Source organism: Mercurialis annua, linkage group LG5 (genome assembly GCF_937616625.2).
Source record: "Mercurialis annua linkage group LG5, ddMerAnnu1.2, whole genome shotgun sequence".
In the NCBI taxonomy this organism is placed as follows: Eukaryota; Viridiplantae; Streptophyta; class Magnoliopsida; order Malpighiales; family Euphorbiaceae; genus Mercurialis; species Mercurialis annua.
In genome coordinates this window covers 8,097,072-8,119,948 of record NC_065574.1, presented here as the reverse complement: position 1 = coordinate 8,119,948, position 22,877 = coordinate 8,097,072, and the positions used below count along the sequence as shown (strand labels likewise).

The window sequence follows — 22,877 nt, the reverse complement described above, 5'->3', positions numbered from 1 at the left end:
AATAAATTAATTTATATGTTGGACATATTAAAATACTTCTATTCAGTATTTATTTTATATGTATTATACATAAATTAAGGGATTAATTTCATTTTAAATTTTATTTTAATCATCACCTTTATAAGTTAGCATATAAAATCATCATCTTTCAAAAAATTTAAATTTATCACAGTTTTAAATTCGGAAAATTTCAGATAAAAATATGTGTAATAGATTTAAAATTTCTTTTAAAAGGCCGTGATAGAATTGAAAAACAACATAAATATGGTGATTTATTATGTAATTAATTCTTACAATTATTTTCCGCCACGTTATTTTTCATTAGCATAGTCAAAAACATTCGCCAAAATTTAAACCGTCAATACATTTGATTTTTTTTGAAATGGTAATATAAGTTTATATGAGAATTTTTAAAAGTCGTCATTAAAATAAAAACAGATATGAAGGTGGTGACTTATTAATGAATACCCTCTCTATTCCACGGATTAAAATAAAAAATAACAATAAAAATATTGTTAAATTTATCATCAAAATAGACAAATTATTTTTTAAAAAAAGAGCAAATATAAGCCAATAAAAAGCGATAAATCAAAATTTTAAGGCCAAATAATCAAAAAAGGCCAAACCTTTGAAGAAAGTTTCACAAAAGTCCAAAATTTTTAATTTCATCCAATTTGTCTTAAAACGCATGATTTCGTTTTAATTTTGACCAAATCTCAATTTTCAATTGATTTTGCATATGTGTCGTCTATGTGGCGCTGACGAGCCATGCCACACATATGCCATCTTGGCGAATACAAGGTAAAAAGATCTAAATAAATTTTTAGATTATTTTAAAAACATTTACACCCTCATACTTTAAATCGTTTCAATTTAACTTTTAAAATATTTACCAATTTTATATTTATTATTTTTTAAAAAAAAATTCACCCTCATTTCATTTATTTTATTATCATCCCATCCTCGTCGCATATGAAATTTTTTCCGACAAATTTAGAAAAAATAATTTTTTTTCGAGGAGGATGATCCTCTTCTTCTGAGGAGCAGATCTCCTCCTCTTCGTTCCGGAAAAAACACAGATTTTAATTAGTTTAAGAAAAATAAACATTAGTTTATATATAAAAATTAATTATAATTATAACATTGATTATTTATAATATTTTTTTAAATTTAAAAAAAATTAAGTTGAAATGATTTAAAGTTCAAGGATGTAATTTTTTTTATATTTAAAAATGTAAATGTATTTTTAATCTACTAATTGCTATGGTGGCATATCACCTCAGCGTCAGATAAGCACAAGCATGTGCCAATTGCAGGGTGGAAAAAATTGACATAAAGTTATATATTTCATGATAAATTGAGTAAAATTAAAAAAATTAAATCTTTTTAAATCTTTTTAAAAAAATTTGGCTTTTTTTTTTAATTTTTTGGCCAAATTTAAATTTAGCTCGTTTGGTTAATTCGGTGAGCCACACTAGTCTACCCCACGTGCACATTAGTACTCTACATTATTTTTAGGTTTTCAATTAGTTTAACTAACATAAATCAATTACTAGTACAAAACTACACAAATAATTACATAATCAGTCAATGAAATTGCTCATCTTCTCTTTCTTTGAGCCACTATAAATCCTTCCCTCAACGGTTCAATTCACTTACACAAATTACTTCATTTCTCTCTTCTCAAGCCAACAAAAACAGCCCACCCAACTCCAAAGATTAAAATCTAAAACCCGAAGAAATTAAGGAAGAAACAGATCAAGAACAATGAAGACAGGATTGGTGGTTGACAGTGGTTATATTTACCAAGAAGAGAAGCATCTCACTGTGCTTAAAACCTCTCTGTTCTTTGCTAATGATGGCTTCACTGTGTATGATTGCAAAGGTGAGTTAGTATTCCGAGTCGACTCTTATGGCGGTCCTGATAATCGTGACAATACTGAAGTTGTTCTTATGGACGCTCATGGTCGCTGTCTTCTCACTGTCAGAAAAAAGGTATTATTAAATTCTCAAACGAGTTGACTCACTTTGTTATAGAGTGAAAACATGTTTTTAATCCATCGAGAATGGGTTTTTGTTTCATTTGGATTTGTGGGTCATGGGGTTTTGTTGGTTTGATTTCTTTTTAGCTAGCTCAGGGTGCAAATACTTGTTTCATCTGCGGATCCTGAGTTAACTCGTTGAGTTATTGGTTTTTTTTAGAGTTAGCTATCAGTTTCACACGTTTTCATATTGAATTTTAGATTCATGGGTTCAAATCATTTTTGATTTCAATTCGTGGGTTGCCATTAGATTTGGGTTTGATGTATCATGTACATGAAACTCACAACTCGCGAGTCAACTCAGCCATTGAGAGAAACAAAAATGGAAAGAAATTGAAATGCATATTTTTTAATTCATTAAACTTATTAAATCAAATCCGAAATAATTATAGTTTATAAAATAATTATTAAAAAATAAAATCTGATATGAAATAGATAATTTGCGATAACATTTGTTGTCTGACTTGTTGATTTATTTATAAAAAGTTAAAATAAATAGATCACACCACAACTAAATTGATTTTTGATATCAAAAACTACAGTATAATATCTAATTTGAAATGCATTTTCTTGAAATATAAACATAAATATAAAAAAACTGAGCTAACTCGGTATTATTGGTGCAACAGAGGCCGAGTCTACACCACAGGTGGGAAGGTTATATAGGAGAAAGATTGGAGGGACAGAAACCCATCTTCAACGTGAGAAGATCATCAATAATCGGACGGTGCAGCGTGGCGGTGGAAGTGTACGGGAATCCAGGGGAAGAGTACCAAATAGAAGGATCATATGCAAATAGATCTTGCACAATTACCAATGCAATTAAAGAATCAATGGCTGAGATCAGACGCAAAGTAGATGCTTCTACAAACGTTGTGCTTGGTAAGGACGTTTTCACCCTTTGCTTAAAGCCAGGGTTTGATGGTGCTTTTGCCATGGGATTAGTTCTCATTCTTGATCAGATCAACGGTGCGGATGATGCTGAAGAACAGACTCAGGTGTACCCCGCCGCAGAGGAATAACGGGGGGGTGGTGCGTGATGAGTGGCGGCGATTTACTTGACATTTGGGTTCATGATAAAGAATTTTTTTAAATTTGACTTTTTTTTATGAGTTTGGGTGGGTCATGTAAGTGTTATCTTTGGGGGAAAGTAGAAGAGTTGTTATCTTCTTGTCTCTAAAAATCCTTTGATGTAATTATTATGAAATGATGACAATAATTTCTCAACACTTTTATTGTTCAAATGCAAAATAACACTACTTTTTTTATCTCAAAAAATATACTACTATATTAGTTTTTAATTTATCATCAATTCAATTCTTTAATATTTTCAATTTGTTGGATGTATAATACTTTTTTTTGAAAATGTGTAATTACTTTTCCCGCTGTATAATATTTATTGCTTCTGCTAATTTTTTTATTTCCTAATAGCCGTCAACTTAAAATATCAAAAAAGCATTATTATTATTATTTCAAATATATCCGCCTAGTAAATTATTAAAAAAAATATAATAACACAATTAAAAAAAATCATAAATGTCAACAAGTTTTAAAATAGAGTTAACTTAAAAAAAGTATTTATAAATTAGGATATAAAAATTTTCTTAAATTTCTATGTCAAAAACAAATGCGATAAATATTATGAACAGGAGAAAGTATAAATAACGGATGTTTCTTCCTTATAACTATTATATACCAACGATTTTTTGACGAACTAGATTTAGTTCGATATTCTCAAAACGGACAGTCCAAGGCTGTTGGCCGGAAGAAACAACATACTTTTTAAAAAATGTTATAAATATATTTATAAAAAATATATTTAAATTTAAGTAATCGGAGTGTCGGATGAAGGCAGTAGGAGTATCGGATGAAGGCAGTAGGATCAGAGTGTTATAAATGTATTTATAAAATATATATTTAAATTAAATCGGTTTTAACCTTTTTTAATAAAATTTAAAATATTTATAATAATTTAAAAAAATAATTAAAATTAAAATTTAATATAATAAAATAAAATAAAATTTATTTATATTAAATAAAAATGTATTATTCATTTTTTAAATTATGGAGAAGAAGAGTTTTTTGTTTTGATTATACCATCAAGAGCTATTTAAAACATATATTAAGATATGAAGTATTGATTTAAATTTTTTCTGAATGAAAAAAAGGTCAATTTGATGCTTCATGGTGCAATTGAAACTCAAAAGTGTAAATTTTGGTACAATTGACGATTTTACTACATCGCGGTGAAATTGAAGAGAGGTTAAAAGGTCGAGGTGTTTTTGGAATATTAAACTATATTTTTTTTAGTATTTATAGATTTAATGTATAAAATTATTTGTTGAGCGGCTCTCGATAGCCAAAAACTCCGTTTTTACATAAGATTTGTTATAATTTATAGTTCAAATATCATCCATCGACATTGAAATTCTAGTCATTTTCTCATCAATAAGATTCATCTATTGGCAAAAGAAACCCTACCTATCTTAAAAAGAGCCCTAAACCCTAAAACCCTATTATTGTATTCACATTATTTGCTTTTGTCCCTTTTTGCTTGTTTTGTTTTCTTAATAAATATGTGGTTTTGAAAATGGCTAAATAAATTTGTGAACTAATGTGATTAGTCATTTTTTAATGTGATTTGTCAACTCACTAATGAACTAAACGAACTTGAGACATTTGTTTTGAAGAATTATAATATAATTAACATATTTTATTTAGGGACCTAATTACTTAAAAACCACTCATCTTGCAATTTTTTTTATTTATACCATGACCTATGAAAATTTTCAATTGTATTGTATTTTCGATTTTTATGTTTCATCTCTATCCTCATGAGTTGAATTGACCTATTTTCTTTTTAAAAAGAGTTTAAATTAGTTCTTCATTTTTAATCTATATTCTGATAAAACGTTAATGTTAATCATTTATGTATCTTGTTTTTAAAATTTTCATCCTTAATTTAATTAAATTATCAAATTTTTTAATTATGGGATACAAATGAAACATAAAAATTAAAAATAGAGTACAATTGAACATTTTCTAGGTCATGGTATAAATGAAAAAAAATTATAAGGTGGGTGGTTTTTAAGTAATTAGGCCTTTTATTTAGTATAAGTAATAAGGTAATATGTATTTTATCATTTATATTTATTTACTATAATTTTCTTTTGTATATAATGACTTTCATTCTGACATCAATTAACATTTTTGTATATGAATCATTTTCGGTTTTTGTTTTGAATAAATATTTTTTTGGTGTGTTTACATTGTAAAGAAAATAATAATTCATCTAGATTTATGGAGATGCCTTTCTTTTCGATTAGTCACTTTTGCATGCATGGTTCATATTAATTGGTAGGTTTAAAAGTTGGAAACTTTTGTTATTGTTCATTGATCACATAATAAATTAAGGTCGTCATGGCCTACTACCATTATAAAAAAGATTTGGCCTCCATAATATTAGTGTAAATGCACATGTATGCATGCATTTGGTATAGTTGGAATAGTGTCAATCTCTGAAAAGAATATAAAGACTTGATTTATACACTAAATTGACATCAACAAGAGGAATAATTTAATGCATGCTTTTTCGGGAAATGTTTGCCTAATTTGAATGTTTTATATCTAACTATTTCACGTTCCGTACACAACAATATTTAGTAAATTATTGGATTTATGCATAGAATGTTTATTAGTTCTCTATCAAAATGATAAATTTAAAACACTTACTATGTCACTACTAGATATTAAGCTTTAGCGACGGATTTAGGGACGGATTCAAAATCCGTCGCTAAATTTAGCTATGGATTCAACAAATTATTGGCGGGAGTTATCACACCAACTTTAGCGACGGCTTTTCCGTCGTTAAAATTGGTGGAATTTTCCCGACAATTTTAGTGACAAATTTAAAATCTGTCACTAAATTTAGCGACGGATTTTGATTCCATCACTAAAATTGACGAAATAATTCTCGTCAATTTTAAAGACGAGTTTAGCGACGGATTTCATAATCAGTTGCTAAACTTTAATTAATTAAAAAATATTATTAAAAAAATATTTAAAAACATGGTTATTTTTTTAAAAAAATTATTTATTATTTATATACTAAAAAAATTATTTATTATTTATTTACTAAAAAAATTATTTATTATTTATTTATTTAAAAAATAATTATTAATAATTTTTATATAAAAAATTATTAAAAAATAAATTACTTATTATGTTGTAATAATTTTTATATAAAAATAATTATTATGAAAAATAATCAATTTAGAATGCGGGAATAAAGTGTGGGAGTAAATATTTTTTCTTTTTAGTTATATTCAAATATAAAACACATAGATATGTAACAAAAATATGAGTTGGGTAAAATGGAGCTTCGCGCGGGGGAACTATATGATTAAAGAGATATGGGTGGAGTAATGGGAGGATGAGTGACTTACTGGGAAGTTGGAAAGTTTGTAAAAATTGCGAGTGGGTGACAGTGTGTGGTCTATCGCGGGTGGGTTACTGACGGTAGGTGACCATTTAAATAATATTTCATTTTACGATTTTAATTTAAAAAATTTTGTTTTTAAAAATTAGTGACGGATTTAAATCCGTCGCTAAATCTGGCACTAAATTTTTTTAAAATCCGTCTCAAATTTTGTTTGCGACCAAATATATAGCAACGGAAAAATTCGTCGCTAAATGGCTACTTTTTATTAGTGTGTGTCACTCGGCTAACATTTGAGTGTAAAATGGGGTTTTTGATATTTGGGTGCCTCAAAAGTACCCAAAAATCCAGTTCTGTGCCTTTTCTGGAATTAATTCCAGAAGAGTGCCAGGACCCACATGTTCCGCATTCTAGGAATGCGAAACATGTGGAGTTCCGCATTCAAGGAATGCGGAACATGCTAATCAGATTAATTAATCTGATTAGCAGTGTTCCGCATTCCTAGAATGCGGAACACTGACATATTACCGTTGGGAGACCAGCTCCCAACGGTAAATTAAATGCGTTCCGCATTTCTCAAATGCTGAACGCATTTAATGACCGTTGGGAGCTGGTCTCCCAACGTTGCCTATAAAATGGGTTGAAAATCCATTTTTTTCAAGAAACCAAAAATTATTCACCTACACAAAAATTATTCACCTACTCCTTTGGTCACGCCGCCGTCTCAGTTCCACCAGGGCACACCACCGGCGTCTCAGTTCCAGCAGGCCACATCACCGACGTCTCAGTTCCGGCAGGCCACACCACCGGCGTCTTCGTTTCAGCAGACCACACCACCGCCGTTTGCTGCATAAGATCAGTATTACCGTCCAGCGCCATATACAGATGCTCAACCGTTCACGTCTTTCGATCAGTGTTACCGTCCCACGATGCCTTCAGATGATCAGCCGTCGACGTCACATTCGCGGCCATCTTCTTCTCACCAGGCCCAGGATCCATCACAGCTACATTTTACACTGTCAGAGTCATGGTTATTCGGTCCGGAGATCGGTTCAGAGGCGTACGAGGAGCTTTTATCACGACCGGATCTCACACCTCCATCTTTTAGACTCCTACCGCCCACACAGGAGGAGACCGGTACTGCACCACCAACAGCAGACGTTCAGCATTCAGCTCAGGACAAGGACGCCCACGACAGCGGCGAGAGCCCTCCGGTACCCAGACAGTTTCACTCGATCACAGACAGCTCGCGGCACCGACGAGAGACTCACGGTTTGAGGATACAGAGACCGAGGACTCGTAGATATGAGGATTAGATTTCATATTTTTCTTTATTTATCAATTTTTGTATTTTAGTATATGTTGTATGTTTACTATATTATGTATATTATATTCGTGTGTTATAATTGTAATTTTTTTATCAGTGTCTGTTAAAATTATTAGTTAAATAAAATAAATATTTATATCGTCTGTTAAATTTTGTCGTTTATTTATAAGCGTTTGTTAAATTCAGTAGTTAAAAAAATATTTAAATCGTTTTTTAATATATCGTTTAATAAAATTATTTTATATTATTTTTAGTTTATAATTATTTAAATAATTTTTTGTTTTTAAAAAATTAACAATCAGCAATGATTGGGCATTTTAGTGCCCAATCATTGCTGCCCCAATGATTGGGGAGACAAAACTGTCTTCCCAATCATTGGGGAAGCACGTTCCGCATTCCTTGAATGCGGAACGCAGCTGATTAACAATTAATCAGCTGCTTAAGGTGTTCCGCATTCTAGGAATGCGGAACACCTCCTGTTCCGCATTCCTAGAATGCGGAACTGGTGGTCCCAGGCACTCTTTTGAAATTAATTCCAGAAGAGGCACAGAACTGGAAATTTGGGTCCTCAAATATCAAAAACCCTGTAAAATGTATGGTGGATCAAGAATTTGTTTTATAAAGGAGTGTTTATCTCATGTATTGGTTGTGTCATGTTATATTTACAACAAGTTAATAAGCAGTTGCGATAAAGAATTTTTTTACTGTTACTTAATTTTTTTATTATCATTTTTCCACACGGCTAACGCATCATTAGTTTGTTGCACGAATGATATGCAATTTTTCTTTATAAAGTATAGGTAATAATATTTGTCTTATTTAATCACTTTTAAAAAAAATAATGATAATGAAAATAAGATAATTACTTTGATCACTTCACTAGTAAATTATTATTTTGAGAAATATATCCAAAAGTAATAAACAAAAATAATTTATATATTGCTCACTCAAAATAAAATATTTTATTTTTCGATTTAATGGTTAACAAATGCTAAATTGTTTTCATCTCTTTATAAGTATATTCAAAACTTTTAAAATTTGTAAGTCTATTTCAATTTAAAAAATTTATCGTAAATCTATCTAATTTTTTCCAATCAATTTAGTTATTGAAAATTCAATTGAATTTCTAAACTAATTTCTTATTTAGCTAGAATTATAAAATTTAGATCTTAATTCAATTTTATTTAATAATAGTAAAACCAAATTTTCTAGCTTTTAATGGTTGAAATAAAAAATAACAAATTTAAAGCTTCAAATAAATAAAAGGCAAATAAATATTGTACTAAAATGAAAGATTAACAGTCTGACATAATTAAATTAATTGAAATTTTTTAATAAATTCTTAAAAAAAAATATCAAATTGAGATAGATTTGCAAATTTTCAAACTTATAGATACATTTATAAATAATTAAAATGTTTGACTTGTTGACATTGGGTTTATCTTTTTTATAAAGTCTTGATCTATTTCTGTTCAATGCGTTTCAGATAGAAGAATTTATTTTCTCATTTTATTTATTTTCTATAAAAAAATTACCGCGCGCCTAAAAAATAAAAAAAGTCTAAATTATCAATAAGACATGCTTATTACTTTGAAATTCTTTGTGTATTATTATTTTTAAATTATGTACATAATTCGGAAAACATTTGATAATAAAACGATAGGAAACTATTTTTAGCATTAAATAATATTATAAATAATCGACAAAGAAACAGAATAATTAGTAGGTGACACCGTCATGAACAAAAAAGGCGATAAAATCGTCAGAATTAGAAATTTGTCAAATGCAACTTTACTAGCTTTCTTTTGATATGAGAATCGTATACGTGTGGGGAATTAATGATAATTTTACCAAATAGAATTTGTTCAAAGAAAAGGAAAAGGAGATTAAAAGTATGAATTATAGGACGGCAAAAACAAATTATTCCATGCTGAGGTTTAGTTAAAAAGCGTTAACAAAAATATGCATGTGGATTGGTAAAGATACTGGGGTTAATTATTAAAAAAAGCACAAAAATTTGGTTAATATAATTAAATTCTTCTTAACTAAAAAAAACAAAAAAAATTATAAAATTGAATAGAAAAAATATGTCAGTTCACTATGTCATTTCATTACAAACAAAAAAAGTTTGCTCTGATTTTAGAATTTATTTTTCTTTCAATGAATTTAAAAAATTACAAAATTTAAATACATTTTGAGAATAGGTTATAAATATTTATTAAATAATTAATTATATTAATCATATATTTTTAATTATAATAATACATTTATTTATTTATATTTTTATATTTTTTCATAATTGAAAAGAGTGAGCTGTAGGAGGAATAAAATCCACGACATTGGATAATTATTACCCAACAATTATATCATTTAAATTATAGATCATTGGTTTACATTGATTTTTTATTATACATTAAGAAAATAGTATTATTAAACTTCTTTAATAATAATGATAATAATTATCTTATAATTAAAGAATTTTCCGATACAATAAAATAATCACATCGTAAATAAACTACAATTTTTTTTAGTTTTTATAGTTTTAATTAAACACTTTCATTAAAGAAAAATATATTAGAATATCAAATTAGATTTTGAACAAATGGCAAATGAAAGTAGAAGTAAATTTGATCAAACACAACAAAAAATTGATTCTTTTAAAAATATAAAAATCTTAATTATTTCTTCGAAATTTATTAATAACTCAGACCTTCCAAATATTTCATTTCTGCATTTCATTTATATTCTTAGGAATATTTTTAAGATTTTAAAATTATATTTTATAAAAAATACTACTCTCCGTCACAAAGAGTTGTCCAATTTGTCTTTATCACACAGTTTAAGAAAAACAATCATTGTTTATAGATTTTGTAATTTTTTCTTCACTTTTTTTGTCAATGTCTTTATTTAATATAGCGTTCACTTGCAATTTACACATTAGTAGATTTTAAATATGAGTAATATAGAAAAATTGATTGTAAAAATTATTATTTTTTGAAAATAGATAAAAAATTTGGGACAATTTTTTTTTTTAAAGTGGACAACCTATTGAAATGGAGGGAATAGTATTTCTCATTTCGGTGGTTGAGGGTAGTCCATTATAAAAGAAAAAGAGAAGTTAGTGTTGTGAACTTAGAAAGAATAAATCCATAAGGTGCGAATTGCGTATTCTATGCTAACGGCCATAATCCATGGACCATAGCGTTTGAGCCTTCCCACTGCCAGTTGGATGTTGATAGGGTTGTAACGGAACTAAACAGTTCGGTATTCGACTCGAGAAGAATTCAGTTCATATTCGTTTGTAAGCTAAACAAATCGATTTTGAGAGTTTGATTTAATATTTATTTATTTAAATGTGTTGAATGTGAGCATAAAATTGTTCGGCTCATTTATGTTTACTAGTTTCGATTACGTGCTATGCACGTGGCTCGTAACGTAACTTGTCAATGAACATATTAATAAATTTATTATAATTATATCAATTTTTTATTTATAATTAATATTTAATTAGTTAAGAATTTTTATAAAAGTAAATATAATATATTCGGTTATTAAAATTTTTTCATACTGAATTTATTCTTCGTTTGGTTTTATAATAACCATAATTAAATAATTAACTTAATTTTATTAATAATATCTTTAAAAATAATAAGATAGAAATTTAAATGATAATATATTGACGAAATACAATATTTTAATTTTGTAGTCCAATCAAACTAAAAGATAGGTATCCTACTAATTTGGAGACAATTTAGTTTACATACTAAAAACTAAATTGGAGATAATTTAGCTACTGATTCTAATTAGGACTTTAATTACAATAGTGATTAATTAAATAACTAATTAGTTAATGACTATAAAACTTTTATTTAGTAGCGAATTGAAAAGGATTATTCAGTAAATTTGCCTGTCCCCCCCCCATCCGTGTTTTTATATATAGTATAGATGAACAACTCATTGATAAGTTCGTTTAATTGTTTATTGATGGATACCGAATCCTATTGCAAGTATAATGGAGCCGAGTTGCAGGAGATCCACTCTCAGGTGATACCGGACTCCCCCTGAAGATCCGAAGATATGAAGAAGACGCCGAATCTCTTAAGATCCGGCGACATAAAGACCGAATCCCACATGATCCGCCGACAGCGCGTCGGGTCCGGGATTCGGGTAATCAACTAAGTATGGAAATATTGTCCTATTCGGACACAAACACTACATATGGAAGGATAAGCTCTACTTTAGGAAGATAAGACTATTTAGGAAGACGTTCCTAAATAGGACTCTTATCATATTAAGGTAGATCCCGACAAATCAGGGGAATCTCTACGATATTGCCGAATCCATATAAAGTAGGATTCACCTGCCTAATACAACTCTACTAGGTATATTCGACTACTATAAAAGGAGCACGAGGTATGCCTAGAATCAGAATTACATTCATATACTCAAAACGCTGCTCAAAGCTCTAAACTGACTTTAGCATCGGAGAGTTAATCGGACAACCACCGTCCGGTTAGCTTCTACCCTGTTTTGCAGGTCTTACTCACCGGTTCAGAAGGCAGACTCCATCAATTGGCGCCGTCTGTGGAAAAAGCTTAACTAAACTTCAAAAGAAGGAGCTTTTCTGAACTCAAAAACAAATCTCATTGAAGAAGATGACTTCTGAAAGAGTAAACCTGAAGAATCAAACGTCACAGAGAAAACGAAAAGCAACAGAACTCTCAACTCCTCCTCCAGTAACTTTTGATGGGGAAGACTTCGGGAGAATAGCTGAAGAGCACAACGAAGCTCTGGTGGTGGCCATGATCATCGAACACTGGAACGTTGAGAGAATCCTGATCGATGAAGGAAGCGCAATAAACCTAATAACAAAAAAGGCCTACGAAAGCCTAGGAAGAGACCTAGCGGAACTAAAAAGAAATGCCACGCCTATGGTAGGATTTGGGGGCTTGCCAATTAAGCCCAACGGAACAATTACACTCGATGTCAAGCTAGGAAGGACAAGGAAAAGCGAGGAATTACCTACACGGTTTAGTGTCGTAGAAATCGACCTACCATACAACGCGATACTGGGGAGACCCTTCCTCCACGACTCAGCCGCCGTGACGAGCATAAAGGCACTAACCATGAAGATACCGACGAAACAAGGAATTATCACGATACAAGGAAACCGAGCCGAGGCGAAAAAGTGCTACGAACAAGCAATAAAAGAATCAGGCGAAACAATGGCAATAGAAGAAATCCTTAATCACGACATCGAAGAAAAAGAAACAGCACCCGAAGGCGAAACAAAGAAACTCCAACTCGACAAGGAGAAAAGAGTAAATCTCGGCGCAAACATGAACCCAAAGATCGAAAGCGAAATCACGGCCATGCTGAAAAACAACGTCAAAACCTTCGCTGCTAACGCGTCAGAAATAGTCGGAATAGACCCCCAAGTCATTACTCATGATCTAAATGTAGCAGAAGCGGCGAACCCGGTGAAGCAAAAGAAAAGGAAGTTCTCGGAAGAAAAACAGAAAATAATCGCTGAAGAAGTAGAAAAACTGGAGAAAGCAGGATTCATACGAGAAGTCCACTACCCCGAGTGGGTAGCTAACGTAGTTATCGTAAAGAAAGCCAACGGAAAAAATAGAATGTGTGTAGATTACACCGATCTAAACAAAGCGTGTCCTAAAGATAGCTACCCTCTCCCAGACATCGATCAACTCGTGGACTCTACTGCTGGACACGCAATGTATAGCCTAGCCGACGCAGCTCAAGGCTACCACCAAATTCAGATGAAGGAGCAAGACCAGGAAAAAACTTCATTCATCACGGAGGGAGGAACTTACTGCTACACGGCAATGCCTTTCGGTTTGAAAAACGCTGGAGCGACATACCAAAGGCTTATGAATTTCATGTTCAAAGACGAGATAGGAAAACGAGTCCAGGTGTATGTAGACGACCTAATCATCAAGAGCGAGAAAGAAGAAACCCATGCAAAAGATCTTGAAGAAACATTCAACATACTAAATAAGTTTGGAATGAAGCTGAACCCTGACAAATGCACGTTCGGTGTACAAGGCGGGAAATTCCTGGGATTTATGATATCTCAAAGAGGAATAGAGGCGAACCCCGAGAAGATCAAAGCAATTATGAACATGAAGGCACCAAGAAACATAAATGAAGTTCAAAAACTCAACGGGCGAATCACAGCACTCGGTAGATTCATGTCCTGCTCAGCAAAAAGATGCTTGCCTTTCTTCAAAGCCCTCAAAGGAACACAAAAATTTGAATGGAATGAAGACTGCGAGAACGCTTTCGAAGAAATAAAGAAGTTCCTCGTCACCCCTCCATTGCTCAGCAGACCGCTGAAAGGGGAGACGCTATATCTATACATCAGCACCACACACGAGACTATCGGGACAGTGCTGGTAAGGGAAGAAGATAACGAGATGAAGCCAATCTACTACATTAGTCGAGTCCTGAAAGGCGCGGAGACGCGATACCCCGAGATCGAAAAAATGGCACTGGCCGTATTAACCACAGCTAAAAAACTGAGATACTACTTCCAAAGTCACAACGTTGTGGTAAGAACAAATCAACCATTGCGAAAGGCGATCCAACGACCAGAAACTTCCGGAAGATTAGTCCACTGGTCCATCCAACTCAGCGAACACGACATAAGATACGAACCTCGTCCAACTCTAAAAGCACAAGCTTTGGCGGACTTTGTAGCAGAAATAACTCCAACCGAGACTGGTCAACCCAAACCAGCCTTGGTATGGGAACTCCAGATGGAGCGTCGAACGAAAAAGGAGCTGGAGCAGGAGCAATCCTCAGAGGACCCGAAAAAATCAGAATCGAATATGGAGTGAACATCCAATTCACCGCCAGCAACAATGTAGCTGAGTACGAAGCCCTAATCACAGGCCTCGGCCTCGCATTAGAAATAAGAACGGAAGTCCTAAAGATCTATAGCGACTCCCAACTGGTGGTAAATCAGGTCAAGGGAGAATATCAAGCCAAAGAAACAGGGATGATCGAATACCTGGGACAAGTCAAAACACAGCTCCAACAGCTGGAAGCACAAGGAGGACAATGGAAATCATTCAAATCCCGAGAGAGGAAAACACCGAAGCCGACGCCATCGCCAAATCAGCATCAGAACTCGGAGATCTATTCGCTAAAATGCAGTTAAAGGAAATTCTCGAATCACCAAGCACCAGAAAAACAGAAGTCATGGCAATCGAGGAGACCGACTCCTGGATGACTCCATTGATCAAATATCTAGACCGCGGCGAGTTACCAACAGACAAAGTCGAAGCCATTCGCACCATCAGAAAATCTGCCAACTACTCTTTTCACAACGGAGTTCTCTACCGAACCTCCTTGACTCATCCATGGTCTAGGTGCGTCTCGCCTCAGACAGGAGAATCCATCTTAAGGGAAATCCACGAAGGAATATGCGGCGCGCACGAAGGAGCAGTCACCATAGCAAGAAAAACAATACTCCAAGGATACTACTGACCGACCATCAAAGAAGACGCGAAAACATTAGTCAAGAAATGTGATAAATGCCAAAGACACGACAACATCAGTCGTGTACCAGCAGTACCTCAAGGATCAATGGAGAGCCCGTGGCCGTTCGCCACATGGGGGATTGACATAGTTGGACCGTTTGAAACGGGAAAACATCAAGTGAAATTCCTAATCGTCGCAATAGAGCACTTCACAAAATGGGTAGAGGTAGCGCTTGTCGCAACCATCACTGCAGCCAAAGTAGAGGAATTCTTCAAGAACGAAGTAATATGCCGATTCGGCATACCCCACACTGTAATAGCAGACAACGGCAAACAATTCAATTGCAAGCGGTTCAAGGCATTTTGCAAAGGACTGATGATCAATTTGAAATTTACTTCGGTGGCGCACCCTCAGACGAACGGAATGACAGAAGTCACCAACCGAACCATAGCACAAGGAATAAAAAAGAGGCTTTCTCAGTATAAGGAGAACTGGGCAGAAGAATTATACAGCGTTCTATGGGCATACAGAACAACTCCTCGAAAAGGAACTGGCGAAACACCTTTCAGGCTCGCCTATGGCACAGAAGCAGTAATTCCAGTAGAAATTGGCATACCCAGTATCAGGGTAAACTATCTAGAAGAAGGAACTAACGAGGCTAGAACAAGGCTATGTCTAGACCTACTAGAGGAAAGAAGGGATGAAGCGGCAGCCCGAGCCGCTACATACAAGAAGCAAGCTGCAAGATACCATAACAAAAGAATGAATTTTAGAGAATTCCAAAGAGGCGATCTGGTCTTACGAAACGCGGAAGTTGGCAGAGGAAACGCAGGAGTAAAGAAAATGCAGGCTAATTGGGAAGGCCCCTTCATTATAGAGGAAACTACTGGCAAAGGCGCATATAAACTAAAGACAATAACTGGGTCCATGGTACCCAGATATTGGAATATAGAGCACCTGAGAAAGTATTATCAATAGATTAATTCATGACATGTACTTATTTCCATTTTTGAAATAAAAAGGCGATTTGGCGACAAGAAGCAAATCTTATAGGCTCGCTCGAGACCTAATACATACAATTTAACAAGAGTCGTTTGAATCTTAGTTAAAAAATAATTTAGACTCGTCGGAGTCAAATAAATAAAAGGATCCGTTCGGACCTACAAATAAATTACACCAGCAGAAGTTTAGATTAACTTCTCAAAATAACAAACGAGTTTAGATTAACTCTACAACTAAAGAAAAGTAATGGTCAAAAGATCATTATATTCACAGAAGCAAAATTACAAAGGATCCGCCTACGATCCAATACAAAAATAAGGCGAAAGCAAAAAATAAACAAAAGCAAAAAATACAAAAAAGCAAAAAATACAAAAAGAAGAAAATAAAAATTAAGCCTTCTTCAGAGCATCTTGCTTCTGCTTATCAAGCTTCGCCTTCACCTCCTTCGCCAAAGAAGCAGGATCCAGCTGATTGACTCCAGAAAGATCGACGCCAGGATTCTGCTCCCGCAGCTTTGCCCCGATCGCCAACCGGTATTGAGTCATGACTTGGGAATAAAAACTCCCAGAGTCACCCAAACGCCGGCGGAGACGCCCCTCTTCTTTCTTCAGATCATCCCTCTCTTTAGTGAGAGCATCTGAAGAAGACTTTAGAGACTCGACTTCATCGGACAAAGTTTGAACCCGAGCCTCTAAGGCGGAAATCTCCCGAGTCTTGGCAGATACGGAGGACCTCAGCTGTTGGATCAGACCAGTCGCCTCGCCAGCTTCATCCTCCATTTTTTGTTTTTCGGAGAGCCAAGACTCCGAATCCTCCTGAAGCTTCTTCAGCTGATCCACCGCATCCCTTCGGCGGCGCTCCAAAACAGCGATGGACTGGACCACCTACAAAAGAAAGCAACAAATAAGAAAAATATAAAAACAAATCATAATATAAAGCAAAAGAAGACAGACATACCGAAAAACCGCCGAGACAGGCGAACTCGGCCAAACTATCGCCATGCTCGCGATCAATGGACTCGATGTCCTCTTTTATCATAATATTCTCCATGCAAGCATGAAGAATGGCGACGTTTGAAAGTCGAGGCGGATTCTGTGCGTCCGCCCAAGCTGCAAACCGAGGTGCCTCCTCGATAGACACCCCAGAAGATTTCTTCTTCTTGGGACGCTTGGCAGAAGCTCCAGCCTGGTCCTCAGCAGGACGCTTCTGGCCGGCGGTAGGCAACCCCTTCAGAGAAGGAACTGATTCCTTCGAAGGAAGCAAAGGCGACTCAGAAGTCGCAGCAGGAACTTGATCGCCAGAAGCAGGATCAAGATCCACCGAATCAGGCGTCGGATTCGGCACGGCGATCGTAGATGGATTAGGAACGCCACTAGTGACCTCGCCCATATCTACAGTCATATCGACATGAAAATTGTCAAGCAAATGTTCAAGAGAAGTCGACATCCTACAAAACAAAAACATAACAACAAAAGATTAGAAAAATACCTTCTAAAGGAAGACCCGCAAAAAGTATTTCACGGCGACTCAAATATTGTTCTAAAAGAACGCTGTACTTGGGCCTATCAAAACGACAATCCGACAACAAAGACAAGGCGAAGTCCTTCTCCCCATCAGCCAGATCAGGTACATCAGTAAGCGAAACCTTACTAGAAGTAAAACTCCGCGAAAAAGAGGAAAAAGAAGAATGCTGAACCAAGAAAAACTTAGGGGTCCAACCCTTCAAAGAAGACGGAAGACTAAAAAGAGATCGGTTCGGTCGACCACCAGCAAAAATAAATTCCTCACCCTTTCGGCAGGAGAAAACATAAAAATAATTAAAAAGAGCAAGCGAAGGCTCCTGCATCCGAACCCTACACGATTCCATAAAAGAACAAAGAAGGCGAATCGCGTTCGGATGCAGTTGACCCAAAGGAACACCTAAATTATGACAGACCTCTACAATTAAAGACTTTAAGGGAAACCTAAGACCCGCTAAAAGCTGTTCATGAAAAATTACTATCTTAGAAGGCGAATCGGTGCTATGATTCGCCCGATATAACTTTGCCGGTCTCAGAATAACATACGACTCAGGAAAGTTAAATTCCTCGGCATAACCAAGTATCTGCTCTCTCGACAAGGAGCTCCGGGTATATTCTAGCTCGTCACGAGCACCCTTCGCCCCCTCAGTTACTTCTGACATTTTAAAAAAATTTAAAATGGGGGGGGAAACACGGAGTGATGATGAAATTAAAATTCTAAAAGATCAAAAGAAAGGAAAAGACGAAGAACAAGAAGAACAAGAGGAATAAAATCAAAACTGAAAACTACCAAGAAATTAAATTAGCGAAAAGGTAAAATACCTCGCAAGCAAATACGCAGGATCGAAAGAAAGATAAGGAGCAACTTGAAAACGAGGAATCTTGACAGCAGAAGAAAGAAACCCACAGAAAGCTTGAAGAAATCGAAAATTTAGCAGTTGCAGAGAAAGCAAAGGTTGAAGAAGAAGGAAAATGAAAAAAAATGAACAATTATATAGCCTGAACCAAAGAAACTGAAAAGACGAAATCCCATAATTACAAATAAGGACCAACTAATAGCGCACGAAGACACTTGTCCTTCATCCAGTCATAACCCTCTACTGATAGACAACACGTGGCAACGCAGAATCTTACTAAAGATGAAACGTCGCCCACAAACATATGAAACGACTCGCCCGGAATATAAAACGACTCGCCCGTATAAGAGAACTCAGCTCCAAAAGAGCTAAAATCCACTAAGGCATAAATGCCAAACTACTTCAGCTCACTTGCGGGGGGGCTAATGATGGATACCGAATCCTATTGCAAGTATAATGGAGCCGAGTTGTAGGAGATCCACTCTCAGGTGATACCGGACTCCCCCTGAAGATCCGAAGATATGAAGAAGACGCCGAATCTCTTAAGATCCGGCGACATAAAGACCGAATCCCACATGATCCGCCGACAGCGCGTCGGGTCCGGGATTCGGGTAATCAACTAAGTATGGAAATATTGTCCTATTCGGACACAAACACTACATATGGAAGGATAAGCTCTACTTTAGGAAGATAAGACTATTTAGGAAGACGTTCCTAAATAGGACTCTTATCATATTAAGGTAGATCCCGACAAATCAGGGGAATCTCTACGATATTGTCGAATCCATATAAAGTAGGATTCACCTGCCTAATACAACTCTACTAGGTATATTCGACTACTATAAAAGGAGCACGAGGTATGCCTAGAATCAGAATTACATTCATATACTCAAAACGCTTCTCAAAGCTCTAAACTGACTTTAGCATCGGAGAGTTAATCGGACAACCACCGTCCGGTTAGCTTCTACCCTGTTTTGCAGGTCTTACTCACCGGTTCAGAAGGCAGACTCCATCATTTATGAACGAATTCGTATAATTAAAATTTTAAAAATAATTTAATTATATTATTAAAATTTAACCTATTGTGATGAAAAAATTTCATCACATAGACCTCAAATTTACCGCAATTATTTTATAATGACAATTTTTTTTATCAATAAACTTATCAAAATAATTTTATCTCAATAATGTTATTATGACAAAATACTAATTTGTCATCATAAATTTTATCATTATGACAAAATTATTTGTCACTATAAATATGTATTATGACAATTAATTAAATCACAATTAATAATTGTTTTTCATAATTGATGTTTTTTTTTTGATAATTGGGGGGGGGGAGCGCTTGTGGGAGGATTTGAACCCACAATCTTGGCATTTGCTGCCCAATGCTTATACCATTTGAGCTACAGCTCGTTGGTTCATAATTGATGTTAATTTGTCACAATATATACTTATTTTTTAGTGACAAAATTTATTATTTTTTTGACGAAAACTATTTCTCACAAATTTAATCGTGATATAATTCTTTGTGTCACTATAATATTTATATTAAAATTAATTAATTATAATTAGACAACTATGATAAATTTATTTTATCATAAAAAATTTAGGCTAAACCTATTATAAGATCCTTAAACTTTTCTTTTTTGATTCATCAAGTCCTTCAACTTTTATTTGGCTTTCTCAAATCTTTAAACTTTTATTTTTTGGTTCATCAGGTTCCTCAACTTCCATTTAACTTTTTTAGGTTCTTAAATTTTTGTTTTTTGGTTCATCAGGTCCTTAAATGAAGATCCATTTAAAGACCTAATGAACAAAAAAATAAACAATTAGGGACTTGAGAAAGGCAAATTCTATTCTAGTGATTCTTTTTTGCTCTATATTCTTGACCTTGACTAGCTCCACAGCCTGAGCATCTTTAAATTTTTTCCTGAATTGGGCTGCATGCAAGACGGTCTCTTCAATAGTTCATGGGAGAGCTTGAAAGATTTTGGAATTCCTTGCTTTTTAATCGTGATGAAATTCCTTGCTTCAAAGATTTTGGAATTCCCATTTGCTTTTCCTCATTTTGTCCCAAGCCACACATTCCATTCGTCTTTCATCTCCCTTATTGCCCCACCAAAACTGGGAAATGAGGCTGTTGATACGGGAGCATAGGGACTTAGGAAGCATGAAGCACATCATGGCGTATATCGGAATTGCCATAAGAACTGATTTGATGAGAATTTCCTTGCCTTCTTGGGACAAGAATTTTTCTTTCCATCCACTGAGTTTATTCTGGAGAGTCCTTAGAAGCCCTGCAAAAGTAATGTTTTTTTATCGATAGAACTGTGCAAGAAGTCCCAAATATTTATCCTCTGCTTGCATCAGAGAGATGTTAAGGGTGGACATCATATGTTGACTCACTGCCTCATTTGTATTTCGGCTGAAGTACACTGAAGACTTGGATAAATTTATAATCTGTCCACTTGCATTTCCATACATGCTTATAATTCTTCTTATGGCTGCAGAGGTTGTGTTAGTTATTTAGGCGAAGATCAGAGAATCATCCGCAAAAAAGAGGTGGCTTATGACCGGGCAATGGTGATTAAGTCTGATTCCAGTTAGCTGGCTTCTTGCTATTTCTTTCTTTATTAAATGTGAGAATCCCTCAGCACAGAGAACAAAAAGCATAGGTGAAAGTGGATCACCTTAACGTAATCCTCTTACTGGTTTGAAGAAATCTTTGTGTTCTCCATTGATGAGGACATAATATGAGACGGAGGTAACACATTCCATTATCAAATCTATAAATTGCTCAGCAAATCCCTAAGCTGTTAAAATATGTCTTAGATAATGCCATTCCACACAGTCATAAGTTTTGTTTATGTCCAATTTAATCGCAAGGTAGTTTGTTTTCTCTGCTGTTTTGGTTTTGAGGTAGTGCGGAACCTCATGTGCAATTAGGATATTATCTGGTATGGCTCTTCCTTTGACGAATGCATTTTGAGACCCATCTATGATCTTTGGTAGCACTTTTTTGTAGTCTGGCGTTAGGATTTTTAAGATAATCTTGTTGTACACCGAACACAAACTAATCGGTCTGAAATCCTTCACAGTAGTTGGAACTTGTTCTTTGGAGATGAGGAATATGATCATATGATTAAGGGTCTTCAAGAAACAACCCCCATTAAAGAACGCAATAATAGATTCTGTGATCTCTTCCCCTATAATATGCCAATAATGGTGATAAAAAAACCCCTGTGAATCCATCTAGGCCTGGTGCTTTTGATGGATGGATATAAAAAACTGCACTACGAACTTCATCAAGCCTGATGTTGCATGTTAGCTCTGAGTTCATGTGGTCAGATACTTTTTTATCAAAGTCTTGAAGCAGTCCTCAATCCCACTAGGGTGGCTAGTTGAAAACAAGTCCCTGAAGTAAGAGCAAATGATTGTATTAATCTCCTCCTTCTTAGAGCACCGATTCCCATCAGTGTCTCTAATGTCATGAATAGTATTTCTCCTTTGTCTCTGCTTTGTTTTTGCATGAAAAAACTTTGTGTTTTTGTCTCCACTTCGAAGCCAGTCCTGTCGAAATTTATGTGCTCAATACATTTCCTCTTCTTATTTAGCTCGACATAGATTTTACTCCAAGTCTCTTATGGAGTCCCAATTGGTGAACTCAAGTGGCTTGTCCTTGGCCTATGATAGAGACTTAGAAATTTGCTCAATGTTAATTTTGGAATTACTCTTACTGTTTTTTCTCCATTTCACTAAGGCATGTCTGATTGTAAATTTAGTTAATCTCACTATGAATACTTCAATATTTTACCAAAAATATAAAAAGAAATTGAAGTCAACTTTTGTACATGTCTTTACAAATTACAATTACAAATAACAAAAAAATTATAAAAAATGGAGTAAGCTTGAGTATTTATGGTATTATTGGCGCTCTTGTTGTCTAGACAAACCTCAAGCAGTTTCTTACAGACATCAAGCTGATGTCCATGTTTCCTACATGTGCATATGTTATTCCTCTTGGCTGCATGAAATTCCAGCATGTTTCTTTTCTTAACCGCAATTTTTTTTCTGAGCTTAATACGCTCTTTTAATGTAGTTTTATGAGCCTTACTTTCTCCTTTGAGTTTTAACTTTAAACTTCATCTAATTTAATCATGAATTTGGACAATTCTATTG

At 34.3% G+C, this 22,877-nt stretch overlaps 1 protein-coding gene across 1 annotated transcript; it reads left to right on the top strand.

The window, feature by feature from the left end:
- The first annotated feature begins 1,598 nt into the window (after window positions 1–1,598).
- Window positions 1,599–3,271, top strand: LOC126683381 (protein LURP-one-related 5-like). The gene is made up of 2 exons (XM_050379253.2): window positions 1,599–1,995; window positions 2,672–3,271. Exons 1-2 carry the CDS (start codon window positions 1,768–1,770, stop codon window positions 3,062–3,064), a joined length of 621 nt encoding a protein of 206 aa, XP_050235210.1. The 5' UTR covers window positions 1,599–1,767; the 3' UTR covers window positions 3,065–3,271.
- The last annotated feature ends 19,606 nt before the right edge of the window (window positions 3,272–22,877 follow it).